Raw genomic sequence first — 14,892 nt, 5'->3', positions numbered from 1 at the left:
GGACCATAAAGAAGGCTGATCGCCGAAGAATTGATGCTTTTGAATTCTGGTGCTGGAGGAGACTCTTGAGAGTCCCATGGACTGCAAGAAGATCAAACCTCTCCATTCTTAAGGAAATCAGCCCTGAGTGCTCACTGGAAGGACAGATCGTGAAGCTGAAGCTCCAATACTTTGGCCACCTCATGAGAAGACTCCCTGGAAAAGACCCTGATGTTGGGAAAGATGGAGGGCACAAGGAGAAGGGGACGACAGAGGACGAGATGGTGGGACAGTGTTCTCGAAGCTACCAGCATGAGTTTGACCAAACTGTGGGAGGCAGTGGAGGACAGGAGTGCCTGGCGTGCTCTGGTCCAGGGGGTCACGAAGACTCGGACATGACTAAACGACTAAACAACAACAACAATAGGTATCTCAAGCCATTTACACATAACAAAATATTTTGTTATTTTATCAAAAGTAACTGAAATACAACTAAGAAGAAGTATATTAGAAGTATATTAATAGGTAAGATAAAACTTTATTAGCATTAGCCAATGGCCATAGCAACAGTAAAACATTACAGAACTGTATATGCAGAAAAGGAAAATTGATATAAGAGCACAATTTAAAGTCCTGAATCAGCCGTCAGTTAGTAGCCATTATTCTGATTGCCCCTGCTATGAACCTAGCAACCTTTGCTATTATCTGCTTTTTTTTATCAGATAGAAGAAAGGACATTGTGGCAGTGGTTGAGTATACAGTATTAATAGTGAAATACAATTAAGAAGAAGTATATTTCCCCCCCCCCCCAAGAGAGTGCTATAGCTTGTTTAGCTTATCCGTAAATCCGGCGCTGCTCTCGAGACCGACGGATGCCAGCAGCAGCAGCAGGTGCAGCAATAAAACTGCCCGCACCTTTGCAGTGCAAAGCAGGGTCCGGCATGGTTTCAGAGTGGACTGGGGATCCTGCATGGCACGGGGTTGGACGAGACGGCCCGCCCCTCGGGGCCCCTTGAAAAGTCTCCGGACGCTGCTGGCCGCGTCGGAAGGATCGTCGGAGGCCGCTTCGCCCAGCGGGCCGCCCAGAGCGCGCTCCAGCTCCGGCTCCGCCCTCCACGGCTGCGCCGCCCTCGCTCTGGCCGGGGAGGCTGTTGCTAGGAGACGGGAGGGACTCGGCCTGCAGCAACGAGGGGGAAACGGAGAGGTAGGCGCGGCGGCGGGGTAGCGAAGCCGGAGGGGGGGATGCGCGGGAGGGGGGGCAGGTTTAACCACGACAGGAGACTGGCTGCGAAGATGTTTTGCGCCGCATCCAAGATCCGAAGTGCCTGCCTGCCTGCCTTTCAGGGGGTGGTGCCACATCACCGTATCAAAATTAGGACTGCGCAAGGGGGAGACAAACCTAGACAGCATCTTCAAAAGCAGAGACATCTTACCTTACCAACAAAGGCCCGAATAGTAAAAGCTCTGGTTTTCCCGGTAGTGATGTATGGAAGTGAGAGTTGATAAAGAAGGCTGATCGCCAAAGAATGGATGCTTTTGAATTCTGGTGCTGGAGGAGACTCTTGAGAGTCCCATGGACTGCAAGAAGATCAAACCTCTCCATTCTTAAGGAAATCAGCTCTAAGTGCTCACTGGAAGGACAGATCCTGAAGCTGAGGCTCCAATACTTTGGCCACCTCATGAGAAGAGAAGACTCCCTGGAAAAGACCCTGATACTGGGAAAGATGGAGGGCACAAGGAGAAGGGGACGACAGAGGACAATATGGTTGGACGGTGTTTTCGAAGCTACCAGCATGAGTTTGACCAAACTGCGGGAGGCAGTGAAAGACAGGAGTGCCTGGCATGCTCTGGTCCAGGGGGTCACAAAGAGTCGGACACGACTAAATGACTAAACAACTACTAAGGGGAGCATCCAACATGAAGCAATTCTGTTGGATCCATGTGACAGGCTTTTAAAAAATAAAATAAAAAATAAAATCATGCATCGTCATCTGTATACCCAAAAAGCCTTTTCCTCCACCCCATTTATGTAAGAGTGAGAATTACCCAGGCTCAGGGGAGCTGTGTGTTTTTGCCTCAGCTTCAGGTGCCTGGAAGCAGGTGATCCCAGAGGAGCGACTCATGCAGAGATGCAGCCCTCCTTCCTTCTCCCCTGAGGCTGGGTAATTGGGCCTAAGGCCAGGATGGGTGATCCAAAGGCATCTGATGGAGAGATACCACAGACCAGAGCAGTGAATCATGCAGAGGGTACAGTGAGCAATCTTTGCTTGGTGCTTTGGGCTCGCAGGAGCCCTTGATTATGCCATTTTATTTCTTGTGGCCATTACCAGTTATGTCAGGCCACACCATTTGGGAATTAGTGCTTTAAGAGCTTCTGAAAACAGGTCTCTTGTATGCTTTGTTGATAGGAGAAACCAGAAGATAGTCTCGTGAGCATGGTTAGATGGCAAAACTGATCCCAGGAGGGAGGGATACTTTACAGGCAGGATAACACATCTAACAAGAAAGAAAAAGGGATTATCTCCAACTTATTTGCCACTTCTTTAAGGACAGAGGCTCTGCTCCTTGAACAGATGCATGGCAGGTAACCATTTAAAATGGGAGCATTACCTGGCATGAAAACGCAGTGACAGCAGGAGACATGACTTGTAGATTTCTGACCTCTACACACTGCTTTAAAGAAAGCACAGAGCATCTGTCCGTAAACAACGTAGCAACGCTAATTTTTAGGAAGTGGGGCCTCCCCATAGGGCAACCAAGTCAGGCCACAATGATGTTGGGCTATTTGCCATTTCTAGGCTCATATATGCTTGTTTCTCTCCTCTAATAGGCATTCCTGGCAATTCTGGTCTCATCAGACGTGTCCCTCACAAAGCTTTGGTAGTGTTGGTGGGAAAGTCTTCATAGCTAGCCTGTGAGGCAGTGGATTGACCCAGATTTGAAGCTTCAGGCAAGGTGAGTTCTAAGAATTGCAATAAAAATAATGGTGAGGGAAGGGAAGGAAATAAAAGGCAAGAAAGAGAGAGCTAGTGGACTTAATCTGAGGAGAGCCAGGTTCAAATAGGACTTAGCCATCAAGCTCCCTGGGTGGCTTTGGGCCCGCCATGACTTCTCAACCTAATCAATGTCACAGGATTATATGTGGATGAAAGGGGGAGGGACCATGCAAACTATGCATGGGGGATCTGTGGCCCTCCAGATGAGGTTGGCCATTGATCATGGTGGGGGCTGATGGGAGTTGGAGTCAACATCTGTAGGGCTACAGGTTTCCCCTCTCTGATGTTCATAATCCTGAGATCCTTAAAGCAAGGCCAGGATAATAAAGAAGGAATGGGTATGGACAACAAGTTAAAGGAGGCTACAGTAGAGCCATATTGGTGTGTCTATACCAGTGATGGCCAAACTTGGCCCTCCAGCTGTTTTGGGTTTGCAGCTCCCATCATCCCTAGCTAACAGGATCAGTGGTCAGGGATGGTGAGAATTGTAGTCCTAAAACAGCTGGAGGGCCAAGTTTGGCCATCACTGGTCTATACTGACAAAAGAGGTATAGGTACAGAAGTGGTCTGACCATTAGAGCTGTCCCCCTTTAGCATAGACCAAAGGGGTAGGAGGAAGCTTGGGTTCCTCCTCTTTGTACTTTGTACTTTCCTCCATTATAGGTGCAATCATGCCGAAGAAGAGAGGGCGCAAGCGGGCGGCCCTGACTGATGAAGAACGGCTGATTATGATGCAACAGAAGCGGCTGGCTGAGGAAGAAATGATGAAGAAGAAGGAGGACATGCTGGCCCAGTTCCTAAAGGTACCATTTGTTTGCCTGGACATAAAGGGGTTTGTGCTACAAGGAAGCATAAAGATATGTGGCATGTTGTGGGGAGAGGAGTGTCAGGAGACCTGCTCACAATTCAGAACAGTGCTCCAGGGGCCTTGTTCCCAAATGTGAGAGAACAGGGTGAATCATATAATCTTAGGGTGTTCTAGCAGTGAGGCTAAGAACATCTTTTAGTCTGCAACGTACCACTTGTAAGATAATGCAGGATGGAAAACAGAGTCATTTTAAAATCGTATTCTCTGACCGCAGCATTTTATGCAGTCAGGAGGTGAAAGAGCTTGAAACTAGCATGGCAGATTGTAGTGAGAGTGTATATGTAATCTCTGGAAGGCAAAAGGTCAAAACTAGGTTAGTGGTTTGGAGGCAGACACAATCTTTATTGGGAAATCCTAGAATCTCAACACATTTTGAGCTCAGTGCTTTCCCCCAGAGGAGTATTCTTTGAGAGCAAAATAGATGTTTAATTAAATGGCTGCCTGTATTGTTGGAGTTTATTTTAAAACTACTTTGAGGAAGTTTTTCAGGCTCAACACCTTTGGGATTTTCCTGTAATTACTGTTCTGTACCATTTTGGGGATCTTTGCTTCTGTTCTGCTGTAAGAGGCAAGACATAGAAGGCAAGCAGATGGGTAAATAGATAGATGTAGGCAGGCAACAAGTCACTCAGATGGAAGAATAGTGAAAGGCCTTGGAGCCTATATTGGAGAAAGTGAGCTGTGGCTGCTTCTCATGGTCACCTGACTTCTTAACTCATGAAGATTCAGACCAGTGAGCAAAGTTACAGTGCAGCCCTTACTGACGCTTTTGATATTAAATTGAACTGATTGCTGCTACAACAATAGCCGATGCCAGGAATATACGACTTCCGCCACAGAAATCCAGTGAGAGAGCATTGACCCTATGTGTGCCATAGAGGGCCATGGCAAGGGGTGAATTTAAATTTAGTACCAGAAGCTTAGATTGTGTGTCACTCTAGTTCTTATCATATCTCTTTTGCTCTGACCAAAGGTTTCTGCCAATTAGCCCAAAATGCTTTCAGTTCCTTTTCTTACCAGTTGACTTGGTGGCATATTGAGTATGAAACTGGAATTTGGGTGATGTAATGAATAGTTTCAGGTAAACATGGCAATAGAGTTGGAAGACCCCAGTGATACAAATCCCTAAATTTAAATTGGTCGTACACTGTCTTCATGAACACCTCCAAAGACGTTTCACAAGTCCCTCAGTCTGTCTGTCATATTGACATGGCCTAAGGGGCTTTACATTTGGGAAGTATTTCCTGATGATCATTTGAAGGCACTCCCACATCACTCTAAAAGGATATTTCAATGCAGTTGATCAGCACAGAAAATGCTCAGGGTGCTCTGTTGACACTGGGGCTAATATGTGACCAGTGTAAGTGGTGTCTGACCTGTGGAGAAGGTTGCCATCGTAAGAACATAAGAACATAAGAAAATTCCTTTTGATCAGACCAAAGGCTCATGTAGTCCAGAACCTTGTGTTTATTGATCAGCCACTAGTTTTGTGATCTTAATGGTTTTAGGAAACAAATTTTACTGCCTACTACCTCTATTCTTTGTCTGGTTCCTTATCTTGCAATGTCTGGGCTGTGTTGGGCTTGCCTGGGTAAAGTTGTGGCTCTCAATGCAGGAAAAACTGGCCAAAGAGGAGCGCAACAGTGAACTAAACCTGCACAAGATCACCCTACAGTGGCGCACGGTGCTCCGTGAAGTCAAGGCCAGGGAGCTGCGTAAGGACATTGAGATTCTTAGCCAGACCTTTGAACGTGTGGTGGACTGCAAAGACAATGTCATTAAGGTGAGCCCTGGCTGGGAAAAGCCCTTGGAAGGAGACTGTGAAACTGTTAATGGCTCTCTTAGAGATTGGAGAGGGAAGTCACTGTTAATGGCTCTCTTAGAGATTGGAGATTGGAGAGGGAAGTCATGCAGCTTCTGAGACTCACTGCAGCTCTGTGACACTTGCCAATAAGGAGCAAAGGGGAATAACAAAGGGCACATCTGTATTGTAGGAAAAAGTGGTTTGCACTTTGTACAATTCTGCAATGACTTCTTAATAGTTCTTTATTATTGCTATCAGTGGGTCCCAGTGGTATAAGAACTGAATGCAGTGTGGAATGCCAGGGCCAATCCACAGCAGATTCAGTTCAGAAGCTTTATGTGTGTTTACCAGCTTAATATAAGTTATTTCAGATACCACAATTTATTATTTTAGGTTTTAGCATTCTCAGTATTTTTAGTGTGGAATTCTTTAGTTTTTTAAAACAGATTGGTCTCCTGCTGTGGTTGTCTAATGCATCTCTGTCTCCTCCAGTCCCTCGCTAAGGACCTCACGGAGGCAGAAGCTCAATATGCGCATGCTTTGCGCAGCCACTTGCACAACATAGACCAGCTGTTGGAACTCCAGCGCTGCCGCATTGGCTACTTAGAGGAGGATTACCAAACGGAGCTGCAAGCTCTGCAGAAGGAGTTTGACACAGAGAGGTAGAAGGGAAGAAGGGAGGGAGGTGGGGCTGGGAAAGATGGTGGCTCAGCAACTGTGGAAAACTGTGTTTCGTTGGACTCTTAGAACTCACGCGGCTTTTCATATTTTCACCAGGAAGATAATTATAGGCCACCATAATCTAGAGAGCCGGTACCTGCAGGATGTGCTGCTGGCTATGGAGCAAAACTTTACTGACAGTGAATACGAGGCCAGGCTCGACTTCCAGAGTACAAGAGATGACGTCAAGAACAAGGTCTGGGTTAAAACTCAGGGAGGAACTTATGGCAATTTCTAAGTTTGCTAACGAATGGGAGGATTTATCATATTTTGAAACGGACAATATCTTCAGGAAAAAATATATGCACGTTTTAGCAATGGCATAGCCCTGAAACCTGCCTTCCATAGGTCTTTTAAAAGTTATTTAATATGCAAGTTGGGGCCTCATTATTTCATAATCAGCTCTGTGCTGATGCTCCCCCTTTTTTCCTTTTAATCGTTTTAGCCCATTCCAAGTGAGTTTTAATTAGTTTCTCTGATTTATCTGTGAATGCTGGTTGCTGGGAATCACAATGTTATGTTATGTTCAGGTCCTGCTTTGAGGCTGCCTGTAGGCCTCTGGTTGGCCCCTGTGAGAACAGAATGCTGGACTAAATGAACCATTGGCTTGATCCAGCAGGCTCTTCCAGTGTTCTTATACGTCTGCTATGTGCCAATATTAATTTAAAAAAAACAAAGAAAGAATGTGATGCTGTAAAATCCAGTTCCATGTAAGATCCCAGGAAGAGCCATATGAGAGATTCTCATGATTGGGGAAACAAGACCGTAGCTGAAACTATGTGCAGGTCCTCCTTATTTTCATTGTTTCTCCAGGTACAAGGTTTCTTGTTGCTGGAGCCCATACTCAAGATTTTAAAACGCCCAAAGAAAACCAGTTGGGCATACTAAGGCTTTTTATTTATTTATATTAAATTTCTGTACTGCCCTTCATCCAAATATGACAGGGCAATTTATAATCTAAAATTACACAAATATATAGCATAATAACAAACAATAACAATTTTTTAAAGGGCAGATCCTCCACACCATACATTTAGAGCACATCCAATGCACATTTAAAGCTCATGACTTCCTCCAAAGAATCTTCCAAAGTGTAGTTTCCTCCCGTAGAGCTACATTTCCCAGCATCCTTAACAAACTACAGTTCCCAAGATTCTTTGGAGGAAGTCATGAGCTTTCAGTGTGCATCAGATGTGCTCTAAATGTATGGTGTTCTTTTGCTTGGGAAAGGAGTTCCTGGGCAGGCTGATCTAGGGTTAGTCCAAAATGAGTCAGTTGACTGGAAAACTCCAGAGCAGACAAGAATAGGACTGGCTGTTCTGCTGGCAGAATACTAATCTGTGTTCATTTCCGCCCCAGAACTTGGAGGAGAAGCATTACCTGCGCATGCAGTTGGAGGGTAAAGTGGAGGAGCTGTGGAAACGCTTCCAGCAGGCCTTGCGTACTTACACAGAGGCAACGGAAGACCGTAAGTTTGCCTTTGAAGGCCTCAAACGCAGAGATGAGAAGAGCACCAAGGAGATTGAGATGCAGATGAGGAAACTGCAGAAGATGCAAGTGAGTGGCCGTGCTTGGGCTGGTCGGACCAGGGAAACATTTGGGCTTTATTCAGGCATTGCTTTCTCCTGCAGCTGAGATATTGCTGTGCTGTCCCTTCTACGCAGTGGTGTTCTTTCAAAATGGTAGCATTAACAGCCTCCCCAAGTTACCTTCGTTGACCTATATCCCCCCACCCCTTGCAATTCACCATCAAGAGAGATACCTACGGTAACCGGTGGCCCAGTTTCTACAATTGGCAGTCCACTTGCAGTGACCTCCAGGCGTGTGTGAGGTTGCCACTTGGCTCACAGCTTAGTTGGGTTCCCATGGTGGAGACACTCTTTGCAGGGCCTTTACCTGCATTGGTGATTATCATGGCCTTGTCTTGAAGTGTTGCTGTCTGTGGATTAATTTATATGAACTATCCCCTCTATGTAAGGGACGTGGGTGGCAGGTGGCCACTGAGCCTCTTGGGCTTGCTGATCAGAAGGTCAGCAGTTTGAATCCCCATGACAGGGTGAGCTCCTGTTGCTCGGTCCCAGTTCCTGCCAACCTAGCAGTTCGAAAGCACCCCCCAAAAGTGCAAGTAGATAAATAGGTACTGCTCCGGCGGAAAGGTAAACGGTGTTTCTGTGTGCTGCTCTGGTTCGCCAGAAGTGGCTTAGTCATGCTGGCCATATGACCGGGGGGCGGGGGGACTCTCTGCGGACAAATGCTGGCTCCCTCGACCTGTTAAAGTGAGATGAGCGCCACAACCCCAGAGTCGTCTGCAACTGGACTTAACTGTCAGGTGTCCTTTACCTTTACCTTTGAATCCCCTCTATGTGGGTAGATCCTGGACTGGCTGCCATTCCAGTGGTAGCTTTGGAGGTCATGCCGGATGGAGGGAGCACTGAACATTTTATTTGGGCCTGCAAAGTTCAGTGGACAGAATCGGAAGACTGGACAGATCAAAAAATCATCAGCCTCCAGCACTCTTCTCCATAAATCTGCCTTCTCCCCCTCATCCCACCAACAGAAGAACCTGGGGAAAAATAGATTCATGGGCAAACATCTGGTGATGCATATCAGTGGTGGGCGGAGCAACAGATCCTCCTGAAAACTTGCCCCCACCCATCTCCCATGCCTTATAAATATCTGCAGTTGTTCCTCATCCTGTCATTACTCTGAACCCCCTACAACAGTAAAATCTCACACCACCAAAGCTGCAAACCAAAATGGCCATCTAATCGCACCTCTTCCTGCAGCCATGGGTTTCAGTTTATAGTTGCTACAGAAGACCTCCTGTCGGCTGACTAGATCCCTCTCTTGTCACCAGGACCTCATTGGCATCCTGAAGAACAAGATTGCTCTTCATGCACGGGAGAGCGAGGAGCAGAACCGGCGAGTCCGCGATGAGAAGGAGGTGGTGCTGAAGCAGCTGCAGAAGCTCAAGAGCGAGATGAACCGGGCCAGAGCCAAGGCCCGTAGCAACCTGGCTAAGCTGTCCAGGGAGAGCAGCGGGGCTCTCAAAGTGTTGGAACGTGTTATGCAGAAGGTAAAACTGTATGCACTTCTGGGTAGTCACGGTCTCAGGCTCCTTTCTCCCACAACTGAGAAAGTACATAGGATGGGGAGAACAGAGGTAGCTGAAGACAGTGGCGTCGCAAAGGGGAGGGGATGGTGCCCATGGCGCTTCTGTGGTGCCATGTCTGGGGAGTGACAAGAAGGCACCCCACGGGGGCTCGCGGCGGGGCGATCAGCCATCACGCTACCGCAGCCACATGTGGAGGATCCTCCATTCGGGGCTGCAGCTGTGAGCAGAGGATTCCGGTGCCAGTGGCAAACTGCTATGTACAGTGCATGTGTGGCGTCGCATGCATGCGCTGTACGTAATGCCACCGCAGAAGCGCTGTACATAGTGGTTTGTCACCGGCGCCACTTCAGTGCTGTACGGATGGTGGTAGGATTCCTCCGTCGCCACTACAGTTGCAAACAGAGGATCTTGCAGCCGCGAGCAGAGGGTCCTGGCGTCACCCGTACGGCGCTGGAGCGCTGCTGGCAGCAAACCTCTATGTACAGTGTATGTGCAATGTACAGCACATGCATGCGCCACCGTACATGCGCGCACATAGCGGTTTGCCGCCCTGGGTGTCATGACGCCTTTGTTCGCCCCTGGCTGAAGAGAACATGCATAAATCAAACTTTTGGTGATTTCTGGTAGCCCTTGGGATTCCCAAAATGGAGCTCAGATCCAGGAGAGTTCTTGCAGATTATGTGCAAGCACAGCTTTGGCCTATAAAAATAGCACCTGCTTGGCTCCAAATAACGCTGTTTTAGTGGAAACTAGCTTTCTGGGGAGTGGGGGGCTACCGCCTCCTGAATGGACACAGATGCCTATACTGCTGACATTTCCAAGGCAGGGAGGAATCAGCCAGGTTTTACCTCCCTTGCTGAGAAGCTCCCTTGCTTAGAGGAATTGCCCTTTGTTTCCCATCTTGCAAATGAGATATATCACACTTGTGAGCAGCTGAGATCTGGTAATGTGGAAAATAATAGGGTTTAAAAAAAACCACCTACCCCTTCACCTTTCTTTAAACTACAGTGGTACCTCGGGTTACATACGCTTCAGGTTACATACGCTTCAGGTTACATACGCTTCAGGTTACAGACTCCGCTAACCCAGAAATAGTACCTCGGGTTAAGACCTTTGCTTCAGTATGAGAACAGAAATTGTGCTTTGGCGGCGCGGCGGCAGCAGGAGGCCCCATTAGCTAAAGTGGTGCCTCAGGTTAAGAACAGTTTCAGGTTAAGAACAGACCCCCGGAATGAATTAAGTTCTTAACCCGAGGTACCACTGTATTTTAAGAAGCAATGGCTACTCTGTGTGCAAGTGCTCCCACATGACCTTGGAGAGCAGCGGAGCTTGACTCTTGCCTCTCTTAGTCCTGGCCATGCTGGAACAGAAAGCACTTCCAGGGGAGGAGCCGGGAGGGAGCTGCAAGGTCTATTGGGGGCAAAGATAAGGTGTTCTTGGGGGGGGGGGGAGGAACAAACAGTGGCTGGGATTGTTCAAACAGAAGAGATGGCTGGGAATTCCTGCGAGAATAAGAAATGGTGAGAGTGAGAGAGAAGCAGCAGTAGTGAAGGCTACTCCTTATGCTTCTGGCCTATATGGAGGTTCTTAGCATGTGGTTCCTTTTAGCAACCACCCCTGTCGAATGCATAGCTTTCTTGTGCAAGTTTACCCTGATTATTAAAGCTGGACCCTTTACTTTTCTATCCTATGATGCTCTGATTTATTTTTGAATTTCAGATCCTGGTTTGTATCAATGGGGGTTTTTTGTCCTTGAGTTTTTGTACACTTGAGATCATCTATCTATTTATCTATCTATCGGTTTAGAAAGGTTATTTAAAAAAATTAATGCTGGTCCTCCCAGCCTCAGATGGCAGGAGAGCATGCAAGCCTTCCCAAGACTCCTTGTCTCCTCTGCCTTGAAAGGATGATGTTCTTTCCAGACACTATGGACAGCATCGAAAGCACTCATTTGATCAGCACAAGGAGTTTTGGCTGTACAATGGAACATCCCCTCCCTCTCCTCTCCCTGTGCATCTCCTAAATCTGTTTTGGGATTTTCCCCAACCTTCTGGAGCAGATTTGGGGAGGGTGCAGGGCATGCATGTGGGGGTGGGGGGTGGGGATTCCATTGTGCAAACCTAATTCCTTGTACTATAACAGAACAAGTGTTTTGCATACTATACCGTGTGCCTGTAAATCTTGTCACATAATATTCCCTTGCCAAGGAGCTGTCCGCAATTCTGGCTCTCTTTTGAGTGTCCCTGTGTGACAGGCATGTTGCCACAGATGTGTTCGTCCCAGTCACATGATATTTTAGTGTACATTTAAATAACTTCAAATCTTAAATCTCTTCATGGTGCGGAAAACCCATATGTACTCTTGTGTGAAAATTGTGCATGGCTCTCATTTTGTCACAGTAATCCGCTTAGAAGCCAGGGTGCTGAGCAGCTTTCAGAGGACAGTTGTGTATGCAGTTTTCTCACAAAGTGGTGTACATGTCCCTTCTTACACAGATTACTTCAGCATGGGGGGAAACATCATGTGTGGTGTGTCTTAAAGGTACAGGAGCCCAGGGATGATTGTAATGTGGCAACAATATACAGGCTGTGTTCACACTGCACCCAATGTGCTCCCACCACTGGTTAGAGAAGTAGTGTGCACATGGCATTATCCACAATTGATATCTATGTGGTTGTTTCTTACGAAATACTGTGTTTTGATGTGCTTCCCCTCAAACCAGCTTCAATCTGGATTGAGAAAAAGAACAATTTAGCTGCATTTTGAGCCATTAATGTGTACACAGCCGTATAGCCTCTTCTTTCCAAAGGAGCCATGATTGGCTTGAAAGTGCCCTGACATTGTAGTGGAAACTCAAAACACCCAGAGAGCAAAGCAGATTCCATGCATTCTGCTCTTTTAGCTGAGATGTACAGTTCAGAGTTTCTCTCATGTGACTGTTGGCAACTAAACCTACATTACAAACTTATATTGGCTTTATACTCATTTAATTGCCATGGCTTTCCCTAAAGCAGGATTGAGGAACTTACGATCCTCCCATTGTCAGAACCACCAGTTCCACCACTCCTGACCACTGGCCAGGCTAGGAGTTCTGGGTGCTAGAATCCAGCAACAAACATCTGGAGGAGCACAAGCTCCTCACCCTGCTCTAAAAAATCCCGGGAATTGTAGTTTGATAAAAGTGCTGAAAATCCTGTGAAGGCATTCCTAGCCCTCTAGAGAACTAAATCTCCCACTTTAGAACTATACAGACACTCCAGTGGAAGACCCAATCCTGGGAAGTGTATCCTGTGCCAGATAAAGGAAAACAGAGTCTGATTATTGTTCCCTGTCCCCTATAGGCAGAGCTGATCCTGCGCCTGGCTGAGATGTGCCGCAGGCTAGAGTCGGAGGAGGAGAAAGTGCTGCCATTTTATGCCAGTTCCCTGACCTGGGAAGAACAGAAGACTGTGGATAAGGTGGTCCTGGAGAAACCGGAAGAGCCACTAGCCCAGGTGAATTGTCTGTGTGTGGAAAGGGGAGGAAGGCATGTGTGCCTGCTTCTCCAGCAGAGGAGGAAACAGTTCTTTCGGTTCATTGTCAGGATTATTCTGTGTCTCCAGTTTAGCATTCAGGGCTGTTCTTTCCCAGACGATTGGTCAGATTGAGAAAATACAGCCCTGGCACCAATGGGAGCCCCCACCCCAAGGCTAGCAACAGCGGCGGGGGGCGGGTTTCCATTCAGACCATGGCAGGGGCAGAGTTAACCCCCATGTCGCAGCCCCAATCCTGATCAGGCTCCCTATGTCTGCTCTTCACAGCAGGGGAACCACATACAACTTCAAGTGATGCACTTAGCACCATGCAAAGTTTTCCCCATGACACTTGCTCAACCTTTGCCTCTGGTACTTTCCCAGAATGCATTCTGCCTGCCTCTCTATCCAGGCCCGCCTGCCTTTGTGGCGTTCGCTTGCCACACAGCTATAGGAAATAATCTTTGCTACAAGACCCTTGGCTGCTACATTCACAAGCAGCACTTTCTGACTTAGCAGCTGCTCAAGAGCAGCTTGTTTCTCCCAGTGCAGCCACTGACCCAAAGCAGGGATTCTTGTCCAGATTCCTTAGAACCAACCCAGAAGCCTGTCTGTCTTTTCCAGATGATGCAGGATTACGTGGGGCTGGAGCGCTTCTGGCAAAGATACAACAAGGTGAGGCTGGAGCAGCTTTCGCTGGAGCGGACTAAGCAAGCGCTGCTCCAAGACAACCTCAGGCTGAGGCAGCTGCTCAAGCAGTACCTGGATGGCATCTCGGTGAACGACGAGGTTCTGAGCCAGATCAATCCGCTGATGATTGTCAACCAGCAAAATATCGCCCCACCTTCGTCCCAGCCTGCCAAGCAGCCGATCTATAACGTGGTCGAGGCAGCACTCGAGGTCAAGCGGATCCTCTAGGTCAGCGGCATGTGATTTCAAACTATCCTCCTCTGTCATGTTAACAGACCACTGGGCATAGAGAAGAGTGAGGCCTCTGGGGGGCCTTTGGGGAAGGGCCAATACCTGCCATTAAACAGCTGAACAGAGCTGAGCTGATGCGTACTAGAGCCTTTTCTTCCCTCTGCAAGCCAAGCCCCCGAGGCTGGTATATTGGGAACTCTCATTTATGGTGCGTCTACTGCCAGTGGTTTCTTTTATAGGCTTGTGCACAGGCCTAAGAGCTGTTTGCAAAGGAGGCGGCTAAGCACTTGCGCAGGTGCCAACTTTTGTGTGTGATTCCTTTCCAGAGTGCTAGCTTATTATTTAATTCTCCATCCTAAAGTTCAGAGGTAGGGTTTAGGTGACTTAATACCCCTGCCAAATGCTGGGAGATCAGATCTATCATGTGTGCTGCAAAAAGTCCTTCACTTTGCAGGACTACAATTCCCAGGGCCTCCAAGGAAGATGTAATTAGTTAAAGCTTATTGCGCAAATCAAGGATGCCCTTCAGACGCTGCTGGGCTTCTGCTCCTGGAGTACCTGGCCTTTGTCCATGCTGGCTGGGACTGGCGGGAGCTGGAGGCCACCGACGTCTAGAGAACATATTGCAAATATACCTGAAGGATTGCAAATGCATCACTCTGCCCCCTGTTGCAGCACAATCTAGGCCATGGGAATTTTAAACTTTGTAAAACAATACATGAGTACTGCTCAATGTATATTCTGAATGGCCTGCCAGTGCTTTGCTAGACGTGACTCTCAGAAATAGGCAATCTTCGATTGATCAGCTAGACTGAGCCGATTATATATTGCAATAATACCCCTTAGATACCCTTCCCTGGTTAAAGACTGTTCAAACTACTACATCCTAGTAGGTGAGACCAGCCCTTCATCCAACCTACCCCTTCCCTCCGCTTTTTTGTGAAAGTGCGAGCACAACAGAGCAGAACCCCACAACA

General features: G+C 47.6%; 1 protein-coding gene across 1 annotated transcript; it reads left to right on the top strand.

The window, feature by feature from the left end:
• The first annotated feature begins 1,066 nt into the window (after positions 1 to 1,066).
• Positions 1,067 to 14,045, top strand: DRC2 (dynein regulatory complex subunit 2). Its single transcript, XM_081900749.1, has 10 exons — positions 1,067 to 1,183; positions 2,810 to 2,934; positions 3,639 to 3,778; positions 5,459 to 5,626; positions 6,140 to 6,309; positions 6,425 to 6,563; positions 7,727 to 7,924; positions 9,225 to 9,443; positions 12,824 to 12,976; positions 13,619 to 14,045. Exons 3-10 carry the CDS (start codon positions 3,647 to 3,649, stop codon positions 13,910 to 13,912), a joined length of 1,473 nt encoding a protein of 490 aa, XP_081756875.1. The 5' UTR covers positions 1,067 to 1,183; positions 2,810 to 2,934; positions 3,639 to 3,646; the 3' UTR covers positions 13,913 to 14,045.
• Positions 14,046 to 14,892: the final 847 nt, after the last annotated feature.

This window comes from Podarcis melisellensis (assembly GCF_964234715.1).
Source record: "Podarcis melisellensis genome assembly, chromosome: 2".
Classification (NCBI taxonomy): Eukaryota; Metazoa; Chordata; class Lepidosauria; order Squamata; family Lacertidae; genus Podarcis; species Podarcis melisellensis.
Note: the sequence above shows the minus strand (reverse complement) of the source record. Positions and strands in the feature narration are given on the sequence as shown.

Excerpts from the sequence above, each read along its gene's own strand:
- DRC2 (XM_081900749.1), top strand. The coding sequence starts at position 3,647 with ATGCCGAAGAAGAGAGGGCGCAAGCGGGCGGCCCTGACTGATGAAGAA. Across the intron at positions 3,779-5,458 it reads TGCTGGCCCAGTTCCTAAAG|GAAAAACTGGCCAAAGAGGA; the intron begins GTACCATTTGTT and ends CTCTCAATGCAG. Across the intron at positions 6,310-6,424 it reads AAGGAGTTTGACACAGAGAG|GAAGATAATTATAGGCCACC; the intron begins GTAGAAGGGAAG and ends TATTTTCACCAG.